Source organism: Cetorhinus maximus, chromosome 15, assembly GCF_964194155.1.
Source record: "Cetorhinus maximus chromosome 15, sCetMax3.hap1.1, whole genome shotgun sequence".
In the NCBI taxonomy this organism is placed as follows: domain Eukaryota; kingdom Metazoa; phylum Chordata; class Chondrichthyes; order Lamniformes; family Cetorhinidae; genus Cetorhinus; species Cetorhinus maximus.
In genome coordinates this window covers 44,501,539-44,527,565 of record NC_135893.1, presented here as the reverse complement: position 1 = coordinate 44,527,565, position 26,027 = coordinate 44,501,539, and the positions used below count along the sequence as shown (strand labels likewise).

Below are 26,027 nucleotides of genomic sequence, written 5' to 3'. Positions count from 1 at the left end.
CTCCTATCGATACTGTCATAGACTGATGCATCTGCGGCAGGCAGGTTGGTGAGGATGAGGTCAAGTATGAGTCTCCCTCTTGTTGGTTACCTCACCATCTGCTGCAGATCCAGTCTAGCAGCTACGTCATTTAGGACTCGGCCAGCTCGGTCAGTAGTCGTGCTACCGAGCCACTCTTGGTCATGGACATTGAAGTCCTCCACCCAGAGAACATTCTGTGCCCTTGCCACTCTCAGTGCTTCCTCCAAGTGATGTTCAACATGGAGGAACACTGATTCATCAGCTGAGGGAGGGCGGTACGTGGTAATCAGCAGGACGTATCCTTGCCCATGTTTGACCTAATGCCATGAGACTTCATGGGGTCCGGAGTCGATGTTGAGGACTCCCAGTGCAACTCCCTCCCCACTGTATACCACTGTTCCTCCACCTCTGCTGGGTCCGTCCTGCCGGTGGGACAGGATGTACCCAGGGATGGTGACGATGGTGTCTGGGACATGATCTGTAAGGTATGATCTAGTTTGTCCAGTAGCTTTGTGTGTGGTACACCATCAAAAGCCTTTGGAAAAATCGAAAATAGCTGGATCAGTGATGATGCGATTGTCGAGGTTATAGGTCAGATTGTGGATGGTTAGGTAAGCTGTGATTCTGTTGATTGATCTTTACGAAAGGCATGCTGCTTGTCAATAGGATATTTTGCTCTTCAAGATGTCTCATTAAGTATCTATCAATGATGTGTTGTGGTAATTAACACAAGTAAGTGAAATAAGTTTGTTTTCAGGATCAGTAGGGTCCTTTCTTGTAAAGTGGAAAGACATTAGTGCATAGCCAATTGACGGGTAGTTCTGTGTTCATGGATACAAAATGTACTGTAACACTGCTCACTTGCTGCAGTTTGAAGTGCTCGGTTTGGCATGTCATCAGGACCACAAGCTTTAGATGCATTCATGTTATGTTATTTAATTAGTCTCCAATTATTATTTAAATTGATTTACTAGGTTTCTTTATTGCTAATCAATATTGCATGAATCTAGCTTGATAAGAAAATGTACAATTTCCTGGTAAATCAGTATTAAAGACGCCATCCTCTGGTCAAATTGTCACTGCAATTAATAACTAACAGTGCCAAGATTAAAGATGGCGCTCTCACCTCAATTCTCTCCATGGTAACCAGTGCGGTATTTCCGGTTCCACCTTTATTTCCGGTCTGTTTCCATGATCACGGTGTCAGTTTAGTGGTGCTGCTTTCAAGCGGACAGCGAACGGAGTTTAGATGAAGTTAATTCGCACCTTTCATTATTCAGCAACCTGATTTCGGGCTCGGTGTAATCAAAATGGCGCTGGTGCAGATAAAGGACGGGGAGTATACAGCGAGCATATACAAACTGGTAAGTTCATCGGACACATCGTCATGGGCAGTGGGCACGGCTCAGTGAATGGGCAGTGGGCACAGGTTAGTGAATGGGCAGTGGGCACGGCTCAGTGAATGGGTAGTGGGCATTGGTCAGTGAATGGGCAGTGGGCACGGGTCAGTGAGCAATGGGCACGGGTCAGTGAATGGGCAGTGGGCACGGGTCAGTGAGCAATGGGCACGGGTCAGTGAATGGGCAGTGGGCACGGGTCAGTGAATGGGCAGTGGGCATGGGTCAGTGAATGGGCAGTGGGCATGGGTCAGTGAATGGGCAGTGGGCACAGGTTACTGAATGGGCAGTGGGCACGGGTCAGTGAATGGGCAGTGGGCACAGGTCAGTGAATGGGCAGTGGGCACGGCTCAGTGAATGGGCAGTGGGCACGGGTCAGTGAATGGGCAGTGGGCACGGGTCAGTGAATGGGCAGTGGGCACGGGTCAGTGAATGGGCAGTGGGCACGGGTCAGTGAATGGGCAGTGGGCACAGGTCAGTGAATGGGCAGTGGGCACAGGTCAGTGAATGGGCAGTGGGCACGGGTCAGTGAATGGGCAGTGGGCACGGGTCAGTGGATGGGTAGTGAGTATGGTTCAGTGGATGGGTAGTGAGTATGGTTCAGTGAATGGGCAGTTGGCATGAGTCAGTGAATGGGTGGTGGGCATGGTTCAATGAACGGGTAGTGGGCATGGCACAGTGAGCTGTGGGCAATGTTCAGTGAATGGGTGATGGGCATGGCTCAATGAATGGGTAGTGGGTACTTCTGAGTGAATGGGCAGTGGGGATGGACCATTTAATGGGCTGTGGGCATGGGATACTGAATGGGCAGTGGGAATGTGTCAATGACTGAGCAGTGGGCATGGGTCAGTGAATGGGCAGTGGGCATGTCTCAGTGAATGGGCAGTGGGTGTGGGTCTGTTAATGGGCAGTGGGAATGGGTCATTTAATGAGCATTGGCATGGGTCTTTTAATGGGCAGTGGGCATGAGATAGTGAATGGCTAGTGGGCATGGGTCAGTGAATGGGCAGTTGTCAATGGTCAGTGAATGGGCAGTGAGCATGGCACATGGCAATGCTCAGTGAATGGGCAGTGCGCATGGGTCAGTGAATGGGCAGTGGGGATGGGTCATTTGATGGCCAGCGGGCATGGTTCAGTTAATGGGCAGTGAGCATGGCTCAGTTAATGGGCAGTGGGGATGGGTCATTTATTGGCCAGTGAACAGGGGTCAGTTAATGGGTAGTGGGCACGGGATAGTGAGTGGGCAGTGGGGTTGTGTCATTGACTGGGCAGTGGGCTTGGCTCTGTGAATGTGCAGTGGGCATAGCTCAGTGAATGGGTTGTTGACATGGCTCAGTGAATGGGCAGTGGGGATGGGTCATTTGATGGCCAGCGGGCATGGTTCCATTAATGGGCAGTGGGCATAGGTCAATGAATGGGCAGTGAGCATGGGTCAGTTAATGGGCAGCAGGCATGGGATAGTGAATGGGCAGTGGGATGTGTCAATGACTGGCCAGTGGGCAAGGGTCAGTGATTGGGCAGTGGACATGGGTCAGCAAATGGGCAGTGGGCATTGGTCAGTGAATGGGCAGTGGGCATTGGTCAGTGAATGGGCAGTGGGCATGGGTCAGTGAATGGGCAGTTGTCGATGGTCAGTGAATGGGCAGTTGTCGATGGTCAGTGAATGGGCAGTTGTCGATGGTCAGTGAATGGGCAGTGGGCACAGGTCAGTGAATGGGCAGTGGGTGTGGGTCAGTGAATGGGCAATGGACATAGCTCAATGAATGGGCAATGGGCATGGCACTGAGCAGTGGGCAATGCTCAGTGAATGGACAGTGGGTATGGCTCAGTGAATGGGCAGTGCGCATGGGTCAGTGAATGGGCAGTGGGGATGGGTCTTTTGATGGCCAGCGGGCATGGTTCAGTTAATGGGCAGTGGGCATAGGTCAATGAATTGGCAGTGAGCATGACTCAATTAATGGGCAGCGGGCATGGGATAGTGAATGGGCAGTGGGATGTGTCAATGACTGGCCAGTGGGCAAGGGTCAGTGATTGGGCAGTGGACATGGGTCAGCAAATGGGCAGTGAACTTGTGAGTTAATGGGCAGTGGGCATGGTCTGTGAATGGGCAGTGAGCATTGTTTAATGAATGGGCAATGAGCATGGGTCAGTGAATGGGCAGTGGGCATGGCTCAGTGAATGGGCAGTGGGCATGGCTCAGTGAGTGGGCAGTGGGCATGGCTCAGTGAATGGGCAGTGGGCACAGGTCAGTGAATGGGCAGTGGGCACAGGTCAGTGAATGGGCAATGGGCACAGGTCAGTGAATGGGCAGTGGGCACAGGTCAGTGAATGGGCAGTGGGCACAGGTCAGTGAATGGGCAGTGGGCACAGGTCAGTGAATGGGCAGTGGGCACGGGTCAGTGAATGGGCAGTGGGCACGGGTCAGTGAATGGGCAGTGGGCACGGGTCAGTGAATGGGCAGTGGGCACGGGTCAGTGAATGGGCAGTGGGCACGGGTCAGTGAATGGGCAGTGGGCACGGGTCAGTGAATGGGCAGTGGGCACGGGTCAGTGAATGGGCAGTGGGCCCGGGTCAGTGAATGGGCAGTGGGCGTGGGTCAGTGAATGGGCAATGGGTGTGGGTCAGTGAATGGGCAATGGGCATGGCACTGAGCAGTGGGCAATGCTCAGTGAATGGATAGTGGGCAATGCTCAGTGAATGGACAGTGGGCAATGCTCAGTGAATGGACAGTGGGCAATGCTCAGTGAATGGACAGTGGGCAATGCTCAGTGAATGGACAGTGGGCAATGCTCAGTGAATGGACAGTGGGCAAGGCTCAGTGAATGGACAGTGGGTATGGCTCAGTGAATGGACAGTGGGTATGGCTCAGTGAATGGACAGTGGGTATGGCTCAGTGAATGGACAGTGGGTATGGCTCAGTGAATGGGCAGTGCGCATGGGTCAGTGAATGGGCAGTGGGTATGGCTCAGTGAATGGGCAGTGCGCATGGGTCAGTGAATGGGCAGTGGGTATGGCTCAGTGAATGGGCAGTGCGCAAGGCTCAGTGAATGGACAGTGGGTATGGCTCAGTGAATGGACAGTGGGTATGGCTCAGTGAATGGACAGTGGGTATGGCTCAGTGAATGGGCAGTGCGCATGGGTCAGTGAATGGGCAGTGGGGATGGGTCTTTTGATGGCCAGCGGGCATGGTTCAGTTAATGGGCAGTGGGCATAGGTCAATGAATTGGCAGTGAGCATGGCTCAATTAATGGGCAGCGGGCATGGGATAGTGAATGGGCAGTGGGATGTGTCAATGACTGGCCAGTGGGCAAGGGTCAGTGACTGGGCAGTGGACATGGGTCAGCAAATGGGCAGTGAACTTGTGAGTTAATGGGCAGTGGGCATGGTTTGTGAATGGGCAGTGAGCATTGTTTAATGAATGGGCAATGGGCATGGGTCAGTGAATGGGCAGTGGGCATGGCTCAGTGAATGGGCAGTGGGCATGGGTCAGTGAATGGGCAGTGGGCATGGGTCAGTGAATGGGCAGTGGGCATGGGTCAATGAATGGGCAATGGACATAGCTCAATGAATGGGCAATGGGCATGGCACTGAGCAGTGGGCAATGCTCAATGAATGGACAGTGGGTATGGCTCAGTTAATGGACAGTGGGTATGGCTCAGTGAATGGGGAGTGCGCATGGGTCAGTGAATGGGCAGTGGGGATGGGTCTTTTGATGGCCAGCGGGCATGGTTCAGTTAATGGGCAGTGGGCATAGGTCAATGAATTGGCAGTGAGCGTGGCTCAATTAATGGGCAGCGGGCATGGGATAGTGAATGGGCAGTGGGATGTGTCAATGACTGGCCAGTGGGCAAGGGTCAGTGATTGGGCAGTGGACATGGGTCAGCAAATGGGCAGTGAACTTGTGAGTTAATGGGCAGTGGGCATTGTTTAATGAATGGGCAATGGGCATTGGTCAGTGAATGGGCAGTGAGCGTAGCTCAGTTAATGGGCAGTGGGAATGTGCCAATGAGTGGGCAGTGGGCATGGTTCAGCGAATGGGCAGTAGGCATGGCTCAGTGAATGGACAGTGGGCATGGCTCAGTTAACGGGCAGTTGGCACAGGTCAGCGAATGGGCAGTGGGCATTAGTCAGCGAATGGGCAGTGGGCATTAGTCAGCGAATGGGCAGCGGGCATGGGTCAGTGAATGGGCATTGAGCATGTGTCAGTTAATGGGCATTGAGCATGGGTCAGTTAATGGACAGTGGACATGGGTGAGTTAATGGCCAGTGGGAAGTGAGCATCGGTCAGTTATTTGGCAATGGGCAATGGTCTGTTAATGGGCAGAGGTCAGTCAATGGGAAATGAGCATTGAAAGTATATAAGATCCTGAATGGTGTTGACAAGATGGACATGGAGACAAAGGCTGAGTGAGTAGTGAATTAGGTTCACGTTGTAGATTCTGGTAATTCCTTTTTAATTATAGATTAAGAATCAAAATCTGACATTGTACTAACCTTCAAATAAGTTAGGTTAGCTTGTTAAGTAGAGAGTGACAGTTATCTGTCAATTACCTGAAAGGAGTTGGTGCAAGTGGTGTTAATTACCGTAGCTGGAAGCTAAACTAGCTAGTGACTCATCAGAGGGTCTAGAAAAGAGACAGGCTTTTCAAACCACATGATCAGTAAGGGGCGCGCAAGGAGACAGGCTGGAGTGAGATAGAGACTGAGTGAGTAGTGAATTAGTTTCACGTGGGAATTCAGTGCACAGGGGAAGTAGCTGTGGTATACATCGGAACTATTCTAAGTTAATTAAGTGAGTAATTAAATTAAGTTAGAAACCAGGAAAACATAGAAAATATGAGCCGGAGTAGGTCATTCGGCCCTTCGAGCCTGCTCTAACATTCAATATGATCACGGTTGATCCTTTATCGCAACCCCATACTCCCATGCTCTCCACATACCCCTTGACGCCTTTAGAGTCCAGAAATCTATTTCCTCCTTAAATATATTCAGTGACTTGACCTCCATATCCTTTGACCCCTTTCGCCCCCAAGAGCTATATCTAACTCCTTGAAAACATACAATGTTTTAGTCTCAACTACTTTCTGTGGTAACGAATTCCATAGGCTCACCGCTCTCTGGGTGAAGAAATTTCTCCACTTTTCAGTCCTAAATGGTCTATCCCGTATCCTCAGACTGTGACCCCTGGTCCTGGACACCCCCACCATCGGGAACATCCTTCCTGCATCTACCCTGTCTAGTCCTGTTAGAATGTTATAGGTTTCTATGAGATCCCCCCTCATTTTTCTGAACTCCAGCGAATATAATCCTAACCGACTCAATCTTTCCTCATACATCCTTCCTCAGATAAGGAGACCAAAACTGCACATGATATTCCAGGTGTGGTCTCACCAAGGCCCTGTACAATTGCAGCAAGACATCCCTGTTCCTGTACTCGAATCCTCTGGCTGTGAAGGCCAACATATCATTTGCCTTTTTTACCACCTGCTGCACCTGCATGCTTATCTTCAGCGACTGGTGTACGAGAACACCCAGGTCTCGTTGCACATTCCCCTCTCTCAATTTATAGCCATTCAGATAATAACCTGCCTTCCTGTTTTTGCCACCAAAGTGGATAACCTCACATTTATCCACATTATACTGCATCTGCCCTGCATTTGCCCACTCACTCAGCTTGTCCAAATCACACTGAAGGTCAATGATAACCCCCAGGATGTTGATAGTGGGGAATTCAGCAATGGTAATTGAATTGAATGTCAAAGGGCGATGGTTAGATTCTTTCTTGTTGGAAATGGCAATTGCCTGGCATTTGTGTGGCACAAATGTTACTTGCCATTTATCAATCCAAGTCCGAATGTTTTCCAGGTCTTGCTGCACGTGGGCATGGACTGTTTTATTATCTTAGGAGTCATGAAATGTACACAATGTGAAATCACCAGCAAGCACCCCAACTCTAACCTTATGCCGGAGGGAAGGTCAATTTTTTTCCTTTATTCTTTCATGGAATGTGGCAAGCCTAGCATTTGTTGCCCATCCCTAATTGCCCTTGAACTGAGTGGCTTTCTGGGCCATTTCAGAGGACAGTTAATATTTAACCACGTTACTGCAGATCTAGAGTCACATGCAGGCCAGACCAAGTAAGGACAGCAGATTTCCTTCCCTAAAGGACTTTAGTGAACCAGATAGGTTTTTACATTGAAGCAGCCGAAGATAATTGGGCCAGGAAACTACCTTGAGGAACTCCTACAGTGATGTCCTGCGGCTGAGATGATTGACCTCCAACAACCACAACCATCTTCCTTTGTGCTAGCTATGACTCCAACAAGTGGAGCGTTTCCCTCCTAATTCCTATTGACTCCAGTTTCACTAGGGCTCCTTGATGCTACACTCGGTCAAATGCGGCCTTGATGTCAAGTCACTCTCACCTCGCCTGTGGAATTCAGTTCTTTTATCAAAGCTTTGGACCAAGTCTGTCATGAGGTCTGGTGCCAAGTGGACCTGGTGAAACCCAAACTGAACATCAGTGAGCATTATTGCTGTTTGAGTGCCACTTGGTATCAGTGTCAAAGACACCTTCAATCGCTGCAAGGACATGGATTTTAGGGTGGTCCCACATGGCAGAGTGGTCAAACAAATAAAAGCCCCCAAGAGAAAGTGGCAAATTAGATTCAAAATTGACTGAGTAACAGGAAACAAAGGTGATGGTTGGTTGATGTTTTTGAGACTGGAAGGCTATTACCAATGGGGTTCGGCACTTGCATGTTTGCGTATTGTGCCTTATTGACATAGACTCAAATGTAATGAACATGATTAGGAATTTTGCAGATGATGCAAAAATGGGCTGTGTTTTTGACAAGTGAGGAAGAAAGCTTCAGATTGCAAGATGATGTAGATGGTCTGATCAATTGGTTAGAGAAGTAGAGAAGTGGAAAATAGAATTCACTCTGGAGAAATATGAGATAATGCATTTTGGAAGGTGCAATCGGGAGACATATTGTGGGCATGCATGGTCCGTAACTTCAGTACCTCGTTGATCCGCAGATCACACTATGAAGAAAACTTGGGAAATAATTTGCCATTTTCTGTGGAGGCTGTTGGCAATGATGGCAGTATTCTTTGGCTCTGGCTTTTCTGCTCCATTTGTTTTAGTCTGGCACCAAATGCTCAAGAAATGAGACTACATTATTCAATGGAACTCCATCTCAACTGTAGTGCGATGTCTGCTAAGCAGCTTAAATCCTCATGAGAGTCTTTTTGTCAACCTTTCCAGTGAGATGTTCTTGTAAATAAAAGTATTAACAGATTTTTAAAAAGGCAAGGGAATACAAAGCAAATGGAAGGATACTGAGTAGTGTAGAAGAAAAGAGGCTTTGCGTGCATGTCCACATATCCTTAAAGGTAGCAAGGCTGGTTGATAAGTTGGTTAAGAAGGCATAATGCATGCTTTCCAAGGCATTGACTCTAAGAGCAGGGAGGTTACGCTAGAACTGTATACAACATTAATTCGATCACAGCTTGAGTACTGTGTGCAGTTCTGGTCAACACATTACAGCAAAGATGTGATTGCACTGGAGAGGGTACAGAGGAGATTTGTGCAGATGTTGCCAGGAATAGAAAATTTTGGCCGTGAGGAAAGATTGGATAGGCTGGGGTTGTTCTCCTTGGAACAGAGGAGGCTGAGGGATGACCTAATTAAAGAGGCTGAGGGATGACCTAATTAAAGTTACAAAATTGAGTGGTCTAGGTAGAGTGGATAGGAAGGACCTATTTCCCTTGACAGAGGTCAATAACCAGAAGGCATCTATTTAATTGATGGAAGGTTTAGAGGGGAGATGAGGAAAGATTTTTTACCCAGATGGTGGTGGCGAGCTGGTACTCACTGCCTGAAAAGGTGGTAGAGGTAGAAACTCTCTCCACATTTAAAAAGTACTTGGATGTCTACTTGAAGCGTCTGCAGGAAGGTAGAATAAGGCTGTGTAACTCTTCATCGAGCTGCACGAACACAATGGGCCAAATGGCCACCTCCTGTGTTAGAAATTCTCTCTGATTTCTATGAATATGAATTTGTTAAAGGCAAATTGTCCCTGACTAAGTTGGTTTGAGTTCTTCCTTTGAATAATGAAGAGGCTGGTGAAAGTGGTGCAGTCGGTTTAATACAACTGAGTGGCTTGCTAGGCCATTTCAGCAGGCATTTACAAGTCAACTACATTGCTGGGGACCTGGAGTCACATATAGGCCAAACCGGGTGAGGACAGCAGATTTCCTTCCCTAAAGGGCATTAGTGAACCCGATGGGTTTTTACGACAATCGACAATGGTTTTGCTTTTTCATTTCTAAATTTCCTGATTTTAAGCAAGGTTTTCAGGGCTCCACAGCAAGTGGAGTTGGAATTTAGCTAATTAAGGAGAGCGTTTTAAACCAGTTTTCCTGTAACTGGGATCAGCTACCTGCTTAATCTCAGCTGGATATATAAATAGCCACTTCAGTGCAACTTAGCACGGAGTGCAACTTTGAACAGCGTGCTGGGAGCTGGGTGATCAGGGAGTTGGATGAAGAGGGGAAGCAGGTACTTCTTTGCTTTTGCTTTTTCTAACTTTTCCACGCTATAGGAATTGGTTCTTGCTTGCCTACAGGGGTAGAAGCTAGCTGTTTGGTGAGAATCTGGTAAGTGGTTAGGGTCTATACTATTCCTAAGGTTTAAAAAGAATGCAATATGGTTAATAAAATATATATAAGGAAAATAAATAAGTGAATAATATAATTAAGTAATTCATTAAAACACATTAAGAATGGCAAGACAGATGATGTGTCAAGGCTGCAGCATATGGGAGCTCCTGGATAGCATTGTAATCCAGGGCAGAGACGTCTACAGTAAGTGTTTGCGGCTCGAGGAGCTTCGGCTCAGTCATTGAACTGGAGGCTGAGCTGCAGATACTGCGATGCAGCAGGGAGGGGGAAAGTTACTTGGATGCCTGACACCAGGAGGCAGTCACGCCACTTAGGATAGGGCCTTCTGATTTGGTTAGTGGTCAGGGACAGGAAGGTATGACTCCAAATGAGGCAGGTAAGGGGACCCAGAGGGTAGGGGTGCAGGAGCCTCAGCCTCTGTAATTGTTCAATAGATTTGAGGTTCTTGCAGCTTATTTGGCTGAGAGTGGATGCTGCAGGGTGGATTAGCTAACTGGCCATGGCACCATGGTACAGGAAGCCATTGAAGTCAGGGGGGTGGTAAAAAAAGGAATGTAGTGCTAGTAGGGACAGTATAGTGAGGGGGATTGACACTATTCTCTACAGCAAAGAGCGAGATTCCAGACAGCTGTGTTGCTTCGGGACATCTGCTCAGGCTGGAGAAGAACTTGCAGTGGGAGGGGGAGGATCCAATTGGCGTGGTCCATATAGGTACCAACAACACAGGTAGAACTAGGAAAGAGGTTCTGCATGGTCATTATGAGGAGCTAGGCACTAAATTGAGAAGCAGAACCTCAGGTAATAATCTCTAGGTTATTACCTGGGCCACGTGCATAGGGCAAATAAGATTAGAGAAATGAATCCATGGCTCAAAGACTGGTGTGGGAGAAGTGGGTCCTGGTTCCAGGGGCACTGGCACCAGTATTGGGGAAAGTGGGAAATGTACTGTTGGGATGGGCTGCACATGAACCATGCTGGGACTGATGTTCTAGTGAGCTGCATAACTAGGGAAATAGAGAAGGTTTTAAACTAAATAATGGGGGCAAGGGATCAAATTTGGAAAGCTGTAGTAAACCAAAGAGTAGAGGCAAGGCAAGAGAGAAAGATATTAATATAGCAAATGATAAACAGAACATGACTGGAAGGGATAGAGTACAAATCTAAGAGTAAAACAGCAATCAAAGCTAGAGGTTACAAAAATTATAAAAGTACAAAACTAAAGACTGTGCACCTGAAAGGACATAGCATTTGAAATAAAACAAATGAACTGATGGTACAAATCAAAATAAATAAGAACGATCTGGTGGCCACTACAGAGATATGGCTGCAGGATGACATAGATTGGGTCTTGAATATTGAAGTGTACATGGCTTTTAGGAGGGTTAAGAAAGCTAGAAAAAGGTGGAGAGGTGGCTCTGCTAATTAATGATGGTGTTAGCACAGTAGAGAGGGATGACCTGATTTCAGTAAACCAGGATGTAGAAGTGGTGTGGGTCGAGATGAGAAATGATAAAGGCTGGAAGTCAATTGTGGGAGTGGTGTACAGGCTCTATAATTGTAACTACATGGTAGGACACAGTATCAAGGAAAAGATAATGGGAGCTTGTCAGAAAGGTAGGGTGATAATCATAGGAGATTTTAATCTACATGTAGACTGGAAAAATCAGATGGGCATAGGTAGCCTAGATGAGAAGTTCATAGAATGTTTTCGGGATAGTCTCTTAGAACAACACATTCTGGAATCAACTAGGGAGCAGGCTTTACCAGACCTAGTGTTTTGCAATGAGATAGGATTAATTGATAACCTCATTGTGAAGGCACCCCTGGATAGCAGTGATCATAATATGATTGAATTTTACATTCAGTTTGACAGAGAGAAGAGTGGGTCCAAGACTTGTATTTTAAACTTAAGTAAAGGCAATTATGTGGGAATGAAAGTAGAGCTAGCTAAAGTGAACTGAGAAATGAGGTTAAGGAATAGGTCAATAGAGATGCAGTGGCAGACATTTAAAGGGATATTTAAGAATACACAGAGTAGATACATTCCGATGAGAAAGAAAAATTCCAAGAGGATCCAGTTATTTCAAAAAGTTAAAGACAGCATTAAACTTAAAGAAAAAGCATATAATTACACAAAGATGGGTGGCAGGTCAGAAGATTGGATATAATATAAAGAACAGCAAAGCATGACAAAGATTTATAAGGAGGGAAAAATTAGAGTATGGGAGAAAGCTGGTTAGAAATATAAAGATGGATAGTAAGGGTTTCTATAGGTACTTAAATAAGAAAAGAGTTACTTTCTATAGGACAAACACCTACTTTAGTAAGTCTGGGGAATTAATAATGGAAAATAACGAGATGGCAGATGAATTGAACGGGTATTTTGCATCAGTCTTCATTACAGAGGATACAAGTAACTCCCAGAAACAGCTGTAAATCAGGAAATGGAAAGGAGGGAGGAACCCAGGAAAATTACAATCACCAGGGAAGTAGTACTTAGCAAACTGTTGGATCTGTAGGCTGACAAATCCTCGGGTCCTGATGGACTTCATTCCAGGGTCTTACAAGAACTGGCTAGTGAGATAGTTGATACGTTGGTTCTAGTTTTCCAAAATTCCATGGATTCGGGGAATGTGCCATTGGATTGGAAAATATTGAATGTAACTCCTTTTTCAAAAGGGAGGGAAACAGAAAGCAGGAAACTACAGGCCAATTATCTTAACATCTGTCATAGGGAAAATGTTACAAGTTATTATTTAGAGATGTTATAGCAGGGCACTTAGAAAAATTCAAGGCAATCAGGCAGAGTCAACATGGTTTTGTGAAAGGGAAATCATGTTTAACCAATTTATTGGAGTTCTTTGAAGGAGTCACATGTGTTGTGGAAAAAGGGGAACCGGTTGATGTACTGTACTTAGATTTCCAGAAGGCATTTGATAAGGTGCCACATCAAAGGTTATTGTGGAAAATAAAAGCTCATGGTGTAGGGGTAATTTATTGACATGGATAGAAAATTGGCTGGCTAACAGGAAGCTGAGAGTAAGCATAAATGGGTCTTTTTCTGGTTAGTGTGATGTAACTAGTGGTGTGTCACAGGGATCAGTGTTGGGCCCTCAACGTTTTACAATTTATATATGGTTGCTAAATTTGCTGATGATACAAAGATAGGTAGGAAAGTAAGTTGTGAAGAGAGCACAAGAAGGCTACAAAGGGACATAGATAGGTTAGGTGGGTGGGCAAAGATCTGGCAAATGGAGTATAATGTGGGAAAATGTGAAATTGTCCATTTTGGCAGGGAGAATAAAAATGAAGCATATTATTTAAATGGTGAGAGATTGCAGAGCTCTGAGGTTCAGAGGGATTAGGGTATCCTAATGCTTGAATTGCAGAAGGCTAATATGCAGATAAAGCAAGTAATTAGGAAAGCTAATAGAATGTTATCGTTTATTGCAAGGGGAATTGAATACAAAAGTAGAGAGGTTATGCTTCACTTGTACAGGACACTGGTGAGACCACATCTGGAGTACTGTGTACAATATTGGTCTCCTTATTTAAGGAAGGATGTAAATTAATTTGAAACAATTCAGAGAAGGTTTACTAAACTGATACCAAGAATGGGCACATTAGGGTCAGGGTTAGATTGGACAGGCTAGGCTTATATCCGTTGGAGTTTAGAAGAGTAAGACACAACTTGATTGAAATATATAAGACCCTGAGGGATCTTGACAGGGTTGATGTGAAAAGGATGTTTCCGCTTGTGGGAGAATCAAAAACAGGGGTCACTGTTTAAAAATAAAGGCTCACACATTTAAGACAGAGATGAAGGTTTTTTTTTCTCTGAGGGTAGTGAGTCTTTGGAACTCCCTGTCTCAAAAGGCAGTGGAAGCAGAGTCTTTGAATGTTTTCAAGGCAGGCATCAATAGATTTTTGATAAGGGGGTGAAGGGTTACCGCGGGTAGGCGGGAAGTTACAGTCAGATCAGCCATAATCTTACTGAATGTGGTGGAGCAGGCTCGAAGGGACATGTGGCCTACTCGTGCCCCTAGTTCCTAAGTTCGGCATAGTGTATATCGACTTTCAAAAGGTGTTTGATAAAGTGCCAAATAGTAGGCTTGTTCGCAAAATTGAGGCTTAAAGGACTGTGGCAGTATGACTGCAAAATTGGCTGAGAGAGAAAGCAAAGTAGTGGTGTGCCGTGAGGGTTTGTTCTGTATCTCACAGAAAGGTCTGGAGGCTTGTGTAGTTGAACATCAAGTGTTTATTGGTAACACACTACTGTATACATCTCCAAGGTATAGCTCTAACTAGGTACTATCTCCATGGTGGCTTCTACTAGATTCTACTGTACTCAGTCCACTATCATGTGATTCTCCACATCACACTGTGGGCGGTACTATTCTCCAGTCCTACATTAATCCTTGCTATGCCCAACACCCTTATACTACATGGTTTCCCCAGACTGGAGGAAAGTACACAGTGGTGCTCCCCTGGTATTAAGAGCACAGCTCTTTTTGATATATAATGATCTGGACTTGATGGGAATAATTTCAAAATTGCAGATAATACAAAGTTTGGAAATGTAATAATAAGGAGGATAGTAGCAGACTTCAGGACAAACTAGTGAAGTAGATAAACATATGGCAGATAAAATTTAATGCAAACAAGTGTGAATTGGTGCATTTTGGAAGGAAATATGATGAGAGACAACTTAAAGTGAATTATATAATTTTAAATGTGGTATAGGAATGGAGAGACCTGTGAGGTTTACATATACAACTCTTTGAAGGTGCAGGACAAGATCAGAAGCTGTTTTTAAAAAAAGAAAATGAGATCGTTGGCTTTATAAATTGAATAGAAAAACAGGGATGTTATGCTTAAGATTTATAAATCGCTGGTTAGACCTAACCTAGAGTATTGTGCCCAATTCTGGACACCACACTTTAGAAAGGATGTATCAAACCTTGGCAATAGTGCCGAAACAATTTACTGGGATGGTATTGGGGATGAGGGGTTTCAGTTATTGAAGAGTCTGGAGAAGCTGGGATTGTTCTTCTTAGAGTGGAGAAGGTTAAGGAGAAATGACTTTGGCTGTTCAAAATTATGATTGTTTTGAGACAGTAGATGGAAGTATCTGTTTTCACAGGCAGGAAGGTCAATAAACAGAAGAAACAGATTTTAAATAATTGGCAAAAATGCCACGGAGAAGATGAAATTATTTTTCTGGACTGTGCTGCCTGAAAGGATGGTGGGAATAGATTCAATAGTAACTTTCAAAAAGCAATCAGATCTTTGCTTAAAAAGGTAATATTTAGAGGGTGGTGGTGAAAGAGTAGAGGAGTGGAACTAATTGGCATTACTTGCTGATAGCTGGCACAGGCACAATGGAATGAATGGTTCCTTCTGTGCGCTATGATTCTGTGATTATGAAATAGTATATAAGTGTGTTTTTAATTGTTTATCCCATTTTTTCTCCAGTTACCATTCTGTAATTTTATTTTTACTTGTGTTTATTTTTCCTTTTCTAACCTGATATCCTACATTGCGAATGTTTTACAAAAGTAATTTGCCTTTCTTCTTCTGACTTCCTGTTTCATTCTCATTTTACAGCTGCCAGTAACATTTTTTTTTAAACTTGTATTTATTAGCTGAAAATAACTTTGAAGTATGTTGCCCAGATGCAGCTCCTGTGGATAAAGCGCTGAGGTGAAAATGCTATTATAAAAGGACATAGAAGTTATGGTTTTAATTGGTTTGTTAAAAACAACATACAATGCATGTAATCAATTGTTCTTCAAAATTATTTCCACTGATACAGAAAAACATTGTGCTCTGAAAATATATTTTATTTTATAATTGGTACAACATCTGGAATGAACATGAGTAGCAATGTGTTCTGTACATTCTGCTCATCGTAACAAGCACTTCCACTGCTGACATCTCTAACGTTATCTTTTAATTTTTCAGATTCGAGATGGAAGATATGGAGAAGCCATTCACATACTCAGTAATGAACTTCAGAAACATTCAAAAGTAACTATTGTCATTTTGATTTTTGCTTTACTTTATTATAACTAGATTTAGTGACACAAATCACTGGATGTACATCCATTTTGAAGAAAATTGAAAGTTACAAATGTTTACCAACAAATTTCTGATAATGGAAATTCCTCGGGTGAACCTCTTTGCTAGCCATTTGCAATGATGCAGAACATCTTAGTATAGTACTGTAGTGGGAAGTTCCAAAAGCTGTGAAGTTAGCTGCCAGTGGCTTAGCATTTTATTAATCTCCTTACACTTGCCTTACCTTATGAATTTCTTTCAAATAGTTTCATTTTTATGTTATACTATGTTGTTTACATAAAGTGTGAACAACAGTACAGTTTAATGCTGTCTACAGTGCAGTTTGTTCAGATCTTCTGTGTACTGTTAAGCTCATTTATTCGTGAAAAAGATGTTTGTTTTTTATCACCAAGTTGTAGATGTGAGGACTGGAGCACATTTCTACGCTTGACCCTTATTGTTGGATTGCAGTATCAGGAATGCCAAGCCTCTTGGTAGAGTCAAAATTGCATCTTGCTAGTTGCAAAAATTCTTGAACCCACACCTCCAACAACTAATCTGGATTTAGTAATTTGAATATAATTACTTTCCTGGAGAAAATATATTAATTATTACTAAATTATAGAAAATAAACCTGGATACCACTAGTATGCTCAACAGATTTAATGTTAAGAGGAAAATTAGTGAAGTGAATATGAAGATTTGCTTCGCACTGGATTTTTATTTTTTCATTAATTTTCTTCTGTCTGACTATTGGTTTTAAACTTTGCTGATGGTCTATAAGCAAGGATGTGATGGATGAGTTATATTGTGCCCTCGGCCCAACCATCTTCAGCTGCTTCATCAATGACCTTCCTTCAATCATAAGGTCCAAAGTGGGAATGTTCACTGACGATTGCACAATGTTCAGCACCATTCACGACTCCTCAGATACTGAAGCAGTCAATGTCCTAATGTAGCAAGGTCTGGCCAATATCCAGGCTTGGGCTGACAAATGGCAAACAACATTCATGCCACACAAGTGCCAGGCAATGACCATCTCCAACAAGAGAGAATCTAACCATTGCCCCCTCGACATTCAGTGGCATTACCATCACTGAATCACCCACTATCAACATCCTGGGGTTACCATAGACCAGAAACTGAACTGGACTCACCATATAAATACTGTGACTACAAGAGCAGGTCAGAGGCTAGGAATCCTGCATGAGTAGCTGTGCGCCTGACTCCCCAAAGCCTGTTCACCATCTAAAAGGCACACGTCAGGAGTGTGATGGAATACACCCCACTTGCCTGGGTGAGTACAGCTCTAATAGCACTCAAGTAGCTTGACACCATCCAGGACAAAGCAGCCCGCCTGATTGGCACCCTATCCGCAAAAATTCACTCCCTCCTCCACTGACACACAGTAGCAGCAGTGTGTACTATCTACAAGATGCACTACAGGAACTCACCAAGCCTCCTTAGCCAGCACCTTCCAAACTCATTACCGTTACCATCTCGAAGGACAAGGGCAGTAGATGCATGGGAACACCACACTTGGAAGTTCCCCTCCAAGCCACTCACCCTCCTGACTTGGAAATATATTGCCGTTCCTTCACTGTCGCTGGGTCAAAATTCTGGAACTCGTTCCCTAACAGCACTGTGGGTGTACCTACACCACCTGGACTGCAATGATTCAAGAAGGCAGCTCATCACCACCTTCTCAAGGGTGACTAGGGATGGGCAATAAATGCTGGCCTAGCCACATCCCATGAATGAAAAAAAATACAGATTGGTGGCATTTTGATTGTGAAGGGGAAACATAGAAACTTAGAGCAGGAGTAGGCCATTCGGCCCTTCGAGCCTGCTCCGCCATTCATTATAATCATGGCTGATCATCCAACTCAATAGCCTGCTCCCACTTTCTCCCCAAATCCTTTGATCCCTTTCGCCCCAAGAGCTATATCTAACTCCTTCTTGAAAACATACAATGTTTTGGTCTCAACTACTTTCTGTGGTAGCGAATTCCACAGGCTCACCACTCTCTGGGTGAAGAAATTTCTCCTCATCTCGGTCCTAAATGGTCTACCCCATATCCTCAGACTGTGACCCCTGGTTCTGGACTCCCCCACCATCGGGAACATCCTTCCTGCATCTACCCTGTCTAGTCCTGTTAGAATGTTATAGGTTTCTATGAGATCCCCCCTCGTTCTTCTGAACTCCAGCAAATATAATCCTAACTGACTCAATCTCTCCTCATATGTCAGTCCCGCCATCCCAGGAATCAGCCTGGTAAACCTTCGCTGCACTCCCTCTATAGCAAGAACATCCTTCCTCAGATAAGAAGACCAAAATTGCACATACTATTCCAAATGTGGTCTCACCAAGGCCCTGTATAATTGCAACAAGACATCCCTGTTCCTTTACTCGAATGCTCTCACTATGAAGGCCAACATACCATTTGCCTTCTTTACCGCCTGCTGCACCTGCTTGCTTACCTTCAACGACTGGTGTACGAGGACACCCAGGTCTCGTTACACATTCCCCTCTCTCAATTTATAGCCATTCAGATAATAATCTGCCTTCCTGTTTTTGCTACCAAAGTGGATAACCTCACATTTATTCACATTATATTGCAACTGCCATGCATTTTCTCACTCACTCAGCTTGTCCAAATCACACTGAAGCATCTCTGCACCCTCCTCACAACTCACCCTCCCACCCAGCTTTGTGTCATCTGCAAATTTGGAGATATTACATTCAGCTCCCTCATCTAAATAATTAATATATATTGTGAATAGCTGGGGTCCCAGCACCGATCCCTGCAGTACCCCACTAGTCACTGCCTGCCATTCGGAAGAAGACCCGTTTATTCCTACTCTTTGTTTCCTGCCTGCCAACCAGTTTTCTATCCATCTCAATACACTACCCCCAATCCCATGTGCTTTAATTTTACACACTAATCTTTTATGTGGGACTTCGTCGAAAGCCTTCTGAAAGTCCAAATAAACCACATCCACTGGCTCCCCCTCATTTGTAACTCTACTAGTTACATTCTCGAAGAATTCCAGTAGATTTGTCAAGCATGATTTCCCTTTCGTAAAACCATGCTAACTCTGTCCGATTCTGCCACTGTTTTCCAAGTGGTCAGCTATTAAATCTTTGATAATGGACTCTAGAATTTTCCCCACTGCCGACGTCAGGTTGACTGGTCTATAATTCCCTGTTTTCTCTCTACCTCCCTTTTTAAGTATTGGGGTTACATTGGCTACCCTCCAATCTGTAGGAACTGTTCCAGAGTCTAAAGAATGTCGGAAGATGACTACCAATGCATCCACTATTTCTAGGGCCACTTCATTAAGTACTCTGGGATGTAGATTATCAGGCCCTGGGGATTTATCGGCCTTCAATCCCATCAATTTCCCCAACACCATTTCCCTACTAATACTGATTTCTTTCAGTTCCTCCCTCTCACTAAACCCTGTGTTCCCCAACGTTTCTGGTATGTTATTTATGTCCTTTGTGAAGACAGAACCAAAGTATGTATTTAGTTGGTCAGCCATTTCTTTGTTCCCCATTATAAATTCCCCTGTTTCAGACAGTAAGGGACCTACATTTGTCTTCACCAATCTTTTTTTCTTCACATACCTATAGAAACTTTTACAGTCAGTTTTTATGTTCCCCACAAGCTTACTCTCATACTCTATTTTCCCCTCCTTAATCAATCCCTTGGTCCCCCTTTGCTGAATTCTAAAGTACTCCCAATCCTCAGGTCTGTTGTTCTTTCTGGCCAATATGTATGCCTCTTTCTTGGATCTAATACTATCTCTAATTTCACTTGTAAGCCATGGTTTGGTTCACCCATGCGCTCTTTGAACGTTTGCCATTGCCTATCCACCGTCATCCCTTTAAGTAACATTTCTCAATCCATTATAGCCAACTCGCGCCTCATACTATCGTAGTTTCCTTTATTAAGATTCAGGACCCTAGTCTCAGAATCAACTACGTCACTCTCCTTGATGAAGAATTCTATCATATTATGGTCGCACATCTCCAATTATTCAATTATCTGATTGCCAATTATTCCTTTCTCATTACACAATACCCAGTTGAGGATGGCCTGTTCTCTTGTTGGTTCCTCAACGTATTGGTCCAGAAAACCATCCCGTATACACTCCAGGAATTCCTCCTCTACGGTATTGTTACTAATTTGATTTGCCCAATCTATATGCAGATTAAAGACACCCATAATTACATGTGTTCCTTTATTGCATGCGTCTCTAATTTCCTGTTTAATGTCATTCCCAACATCACCACTACAGTTTGGGGGTCTATATACAACCCCCACTAATGTTTTTTGTCCCTTAGTGTTTCTCGGCTCTACCCATACAGATTCCACACCGTCAGAGCTAATATCTTTCCTCACTATTGCGTTAATTTCCTCTTTAACCAGCAATGCAACTCCACCGCCTTTTCCTTTTTTGTCTGTCTTTCCTAAATACTGAATACCTCTGGATGTTCAGTTCCCATCCCTGGTCACCCGGCAGCCATGTCTCTGTAATCCCGACTATATCATACCTGTTTACATCTATTTGCACGGTTAATTCATCCACTTTATTGCGAATGCTTAAGGCTTGTCTTTTTGACATTACTTGTCCCATTCCCACTATTTTTCACTAAGGCCTTGTTTGATTCTTGCCCTTGATTCCTCTGCCTATCACTTTTCTTATTCCCCTTTCTGTCTTTTGTTCTTGTCCTTGATTCCCCCTCCTCTGGCTCCTTGCATAGGTTCCCATCCCCCTGCCATTTTAGTTTAAACCCTCCCCAACCTCTCTAGCAAATACTCCCCCTAGGACATCAGTCCCGGTCCTGCCCAGGTGTAACCTGTCCAGTTTGTACTGGCCCCACCTCCCCCAGAACTGGTCCCAATCTCCCAGGAATCTGAGACCCTCCCCCTCACACCATCTCTTCAGCCACATATTCATCCGATATATCCTGCTATTTCTACTCTGACTCGCACTTGGCACTGGTAGTAATCCTGAGATCACTACCTTTGAGGTCCAACTTTCCAACTTACTTCCTAACTCCCTATATTCTGCTTTTAGGACCTCATCCTTTTTTCACCTATATCGTTTGTACCAATGTGTATCATGACCACAGGCTGTTCACCCGCCCCCTTCAGAATGTCCTGTAGCTGCTCTGAGACATCCTTGACCCTAGCACCAGGGAGGCAACATACCATCCTGGAGTCTCGTTTGTGGCCACAGAAATGCCTATCTATTCCCCTTATGATTGAATCCCCTATAACTATCGCCTTCCCACACTCTTTACTCATCTCCTGTGCAGCAGAGCCAACCGTGGTGCAACAAATTTGGCTGTTGCTGCTTTCCCCTGAGAGGCCATTTCCCCCAACAATATCCAAAGCAGTATATCTGTTTTGCAGGGGAATAGCCACAGGAGATTCCTGCACTGTCTGCCTAGCCCTCTTGTTCTGCCTGGTGGCCACCCATTCCTTCCTGCCTGTGGACTCTTAGCCTGCGGTGTGACCACCTCTCTTTATGTGCTATCCACGACACTCTTCACCTTGTGGATGCCCCACAGTTTCTCCAGCCGTCGCTCCAGCTCTGAAACCTGGGCTTCCAGGAGCTGCAGCTGGAGATACTTCCTGCACACGTTGGCCCTGGGCACTGGAGATGTTCTCGGCTTCCCACATAGAGCAGGAGGAGCACACCACGGCTTTGAGCTCTCCTGTCATGACTTACCCCTTTAAATTAAGTTAAACCTTTTGGAAGATACTTAATATCAAATAATATCAATTACTCTAGGGCCCTTCTTCCCTGCTCCTTGTTGTTACAGAATATAGCCCTTACAAACGACGAACCACAAAATAAGACCTTAAAAACTATAAGCGATAAATGTAGTAAACACATGCCCGACTGTACTCTCAGTACTCAAAAGATCACCTCGTTCTCCCCTCACTGAACTCCCTCAGTCACCTCTGCTCTCCCAGCTCCTTTGCAACTCCCGACTCCTCTCGCGCTCCTTTGCAACTCCCGACTCCTCTCGCGCTCCTTTGCAACTCCCGACTCCTCTCGCCCTTCTCTTCAACTCCTGGCTCCTCTCCCTAAGACTAAGCGTGACTGCCCTTTTACAAGTAGTTTGAGTAAAACCTGGCTAGCATTGCTTCCCTATCAGAGTTGAGCAAAATGGCACAATGAGCTTTATAGCTATGTGCTTCTTAAAGACTTATTGATTTTTGACTATTTTTGTATCCTAATTAATTGAGTTTCAATTATTACCGATCTTATTGGAGCCCACCTTCTCCAACAAATTGTACTTGTGTAAGCAATTTAACAGTTAACTTGTATTCATTTTGTGCAGTGCACATTACAAAAAATATAAAATGCTTTTTTGATTATACAATTTATGTCTTCCAAACAAAAATCCATTTTGCATCTAGGTGAAAGTAAATGCAGAAAAATATTTCTGACAATATCATAATGTATTTAAAATATTTAGAAGTTCTATTTAAAAATTAGGAAAATTCATTAGCGGTATTTAGTTTGCAGTTAACCAAATAATGGAGTTCTGCCTCATCTCCAATAATACCGTTCGCTGGGTTTAGACTCCACACATGTAAATTATAGTTTTCAGTATCCTGTGGCAGTAATTCAGACTTACTATGTTGTTTAAAAACTCACTCGCATTGGAGCAGGCAAGCCTTAACTTTTTGTAGTGACTTGAGTGAGTATTTATCAAGTATGTACCCCAACTTAATGCCGTGTGTTTCAATGCTGAGTCTCCCGGTGAGTTGCCAGTACAACGCAGCTTTTGGTAGAGCAGGGCAATTCGGAAAGCAGCTTCCTAATTTCTGCACTTAACTGCAAATGTGTGATCACTGGAGGTTACTGCCAAGTTACCCTTGAATAATGGTGAACTCTCATAGCCTCACCAGTATTTTCACTGGTTAGGCCTCAGCTGGAGTACCAATTCTAGGCACCAGACTTCAGGAAAGATGTAAAGACCAAAGTCCAGAGAGTTTCTTTTTACTCTTGAGTTGTTGGGATCTGGAAACCTCTATTTGAAGAGACAGTGGAAGCTGATTTCACAAATAATTTTAAAAGGGATTTGGTTTGGTACTTGAGGATGAGGAACTTGCAACAGTATGGACAAAGAACAGGGCTGTGAGACTAAGCATGACTGCTCTTTTAAGGACAACAGTAGCAAGACAGGCCAAGTGGCCTCCTTCTGTCCTGTAAGGTTCTACAAAGTCTGGGACAGTGCAATTGCTTTGAATTCTGTCATGTCAGCTATTTTACTGAGAAATAAAATGCTGTAGTACAGTAGACCTTATGCTTTTGTTGTAAAGCACATTTAACGTTTCTAGCTAATGTTACAAGTGACTTCTGCCGCTTGAAGTTCATCCACTTTTTTAATTGAAGATCTACCTTTATTAAATTTGCTTCTACAAGTTTATCATTTAGACATTTCAAGTCCTCAGTCAAGTGTTCTACTTTCTGTGACTGATGCTCAATTGTTCTCATCAATTCTTGTTTTTCGTTAGCAAACTTATCTTTCGTGTGTGAAAGTTGGTTCTCCACACTGATCAGGTTTTCCTTCAATTACTTGTTATCGACAATAAGCTTCTTGTGTTTGGCCACAGTAATTTTTTGGAGTTTGGGAAGATCATCATGATCAAATGCTTGCTGCAATACATTCATTGTCATGTTACTGTCTCCACTAGAAAAATCATTACCCAGAATAATATCTACCCCTTCAATAGCTGACCTAGGAATAACTTCCACCATAACAATTCTATTTATGAATTCACTGCGTAAATTGACTTCACACAAAGGAATAGGTTTATAAATTCCATGAATATCTCCTAGTAATACCCTTTTATTTCATCAAACCATATGGAGCACAAATTGTATCATCAGCCACTATCAATGACTGATCTGCCCCAGTATCTCTCAACATTTTTTAATTTGTTTATGTATTTTGTTGGAGGAATAAGGGAGTACTCCTCCCTTCAAGACAAAGCATCCAAAACCTCCAGTAGCCTGACTCCCTCTAGCAGTAGTCACAGAAGAATTCTCTTGACTATCCTGAGCCATATCCCCCTTCCTCGTAGGTTCTGAGGGATATGTTTCACCTGTACCATGGCTACGGTTTTCAAATCCATTTCCTTTCCTGGTGTAGCCTTTTGCGAGGATTCCTTAAGAGTTCCTACTACTGTCACTGATTTATCGTTCCGCTTCCAAGAATGGACTTTGAGATGCCCTGTCTTAAGGGAATAAAAGCATATCGGTTTATTTTCACCCCTTTTCGATACTATTGTTTTTCTTGATTGGGAAATCTTCTGCCTTCTCCATAAAAATAGGCTTTTTCCAGTTCCTCCAGTTTCCCTGTTGATTCCCATATATACATTTCCCCACACATAACTGCCTGTGTAAGATATAGGTATCAGCCAAGACTGTAGCTTCTCTGATTTTTGATACTTGACACTTATCCAAATAAGCCCTATTGGTTACTAGAATTCTATTTCAGAATTCTTTCATAATGGTAATTTCCCTCATGTTCACAAAATTTTACATGTGAACATACAAAATAGGAGCAGGAGTAGGCCATTCGTCCCATCGAGCCTGCTCTGCCATTCAATGCTATAATGGCTGATCTGTTTGTATTACTAATTCCACATTCCCACCTAACCCCGATAACCTTTGATTCCCTTGCCTAACAAGACTCTACCTACTTTTCTCTTAAAGATATTCAGTGACCCCGCCTCCACCGCCTTCTGAGGCAGAGTTCCAAAGTCGCATAATCCTGAGAGAAAAAAATTCTCCTCACCTCTCCTAAAAGGGTGCCCCCCTAATTCTAAAACAATGCCCCCTAGTTCTGGACTCGCCCAAAAGAGGAAACATCCCTTCCGATCCTTGTCAAGACCGTTCAGGATCTTTTATACTTCAATCAAGTTACCCCTAACTCTTTTAAACTCTAGTGGAAACATGCCCAGCCTGTCTAACCTATCCTCATAAGACAACCCACTCATTCCACGTATCTATCTAGTGAACCTCCTCTGAACCGTCTCCAATGCATTAACATCCTTCGCTAAGTAAGGAGATCAAAACAGCACAATAACTGAAGCGTAATATTTTTACTTTAATGTTCAATTCCTCTCATAATGAAAGATAGCATTCCATTAGCCTTCTTAATTATTTATTGTACCTGCATACTAACGTTTTGTGACTCATGCACTAGGACACCTAGATCCCTCTGCACCTCAGAATTCTGCAGTCGTTCTCCATTTAACTAATACTCTGCTTTTTTATTCTTCCTGCCAAAGTGAACAACTTCACATTTTCCCTCATTGTACTCCATCTGCCAGATCTTTGCCCACTCACTCAACCTATCTATAGCCGTCTGCAATCTCCTTATGTCCTTTCACAATATACTTTCCTACCTATCTTTGTGTCATCTGCAAATTTAGTTACCATGCCTTCGCAACCCTTATCTAAGTCGTTGATATAAATTGTAAAATGTTGAGGTCCCAGCACAGATCCCTACAGGACTCCACTCATTACAGCCTGCCAATCCAAAAATGACCCATTTATGCATACTCTGTTTTCTTCCAGCCAGCCAATCTTCTATCCATGATAATATGTTGCCCCCTACACCATGAGCTTTAATTTTCCACATTAACCTTTGATGTGGTACCTTATTGAATGCCTTCTGGAAATCCAAGTACAGTACATCTACAGGGTCCCCTTTATCCATGGCGCAGGTTGCTCCTTCAAAGAACTCCAATAAATTGGCTAAACATGATTCCCCGTTCACAAAACCATGCTGACTATTCCCAACTACCGTGAGTTTTTCTAA

At 44.0% G+C, this 26,027-nt stretch overlaps 1 protein-coding gene across 1 annotated transcript in view; it reads left to right on the top strand.

The window, feature by feature from the left end:
• Positions 1 to 1,176: 1,176 nt before the first annotated feature.
• Positions 1,177 to 26,027, top strand: part of ift70 (intraflagellar transport 70) — a 228,878-nt gene continuing 204,027 nt past the window's right edge. Inside the window, exons 1-2 of the mRNA XM_078558310.1 lie at positions 1,177 to 1,385; positions 16,071 to 16,136. Of these exons, the coding sequence (XP_078414436.1) occupies positions 1,332 to 1,385; positions 16,071 to 16,136 (120 nt within the window). The 5' untranslated portion in view covers positions 1,177 to 1,331. The remainder of the gene's footprint in view (positions 1,386 to 16,070; positions 16,137 to 26,027) is intronic.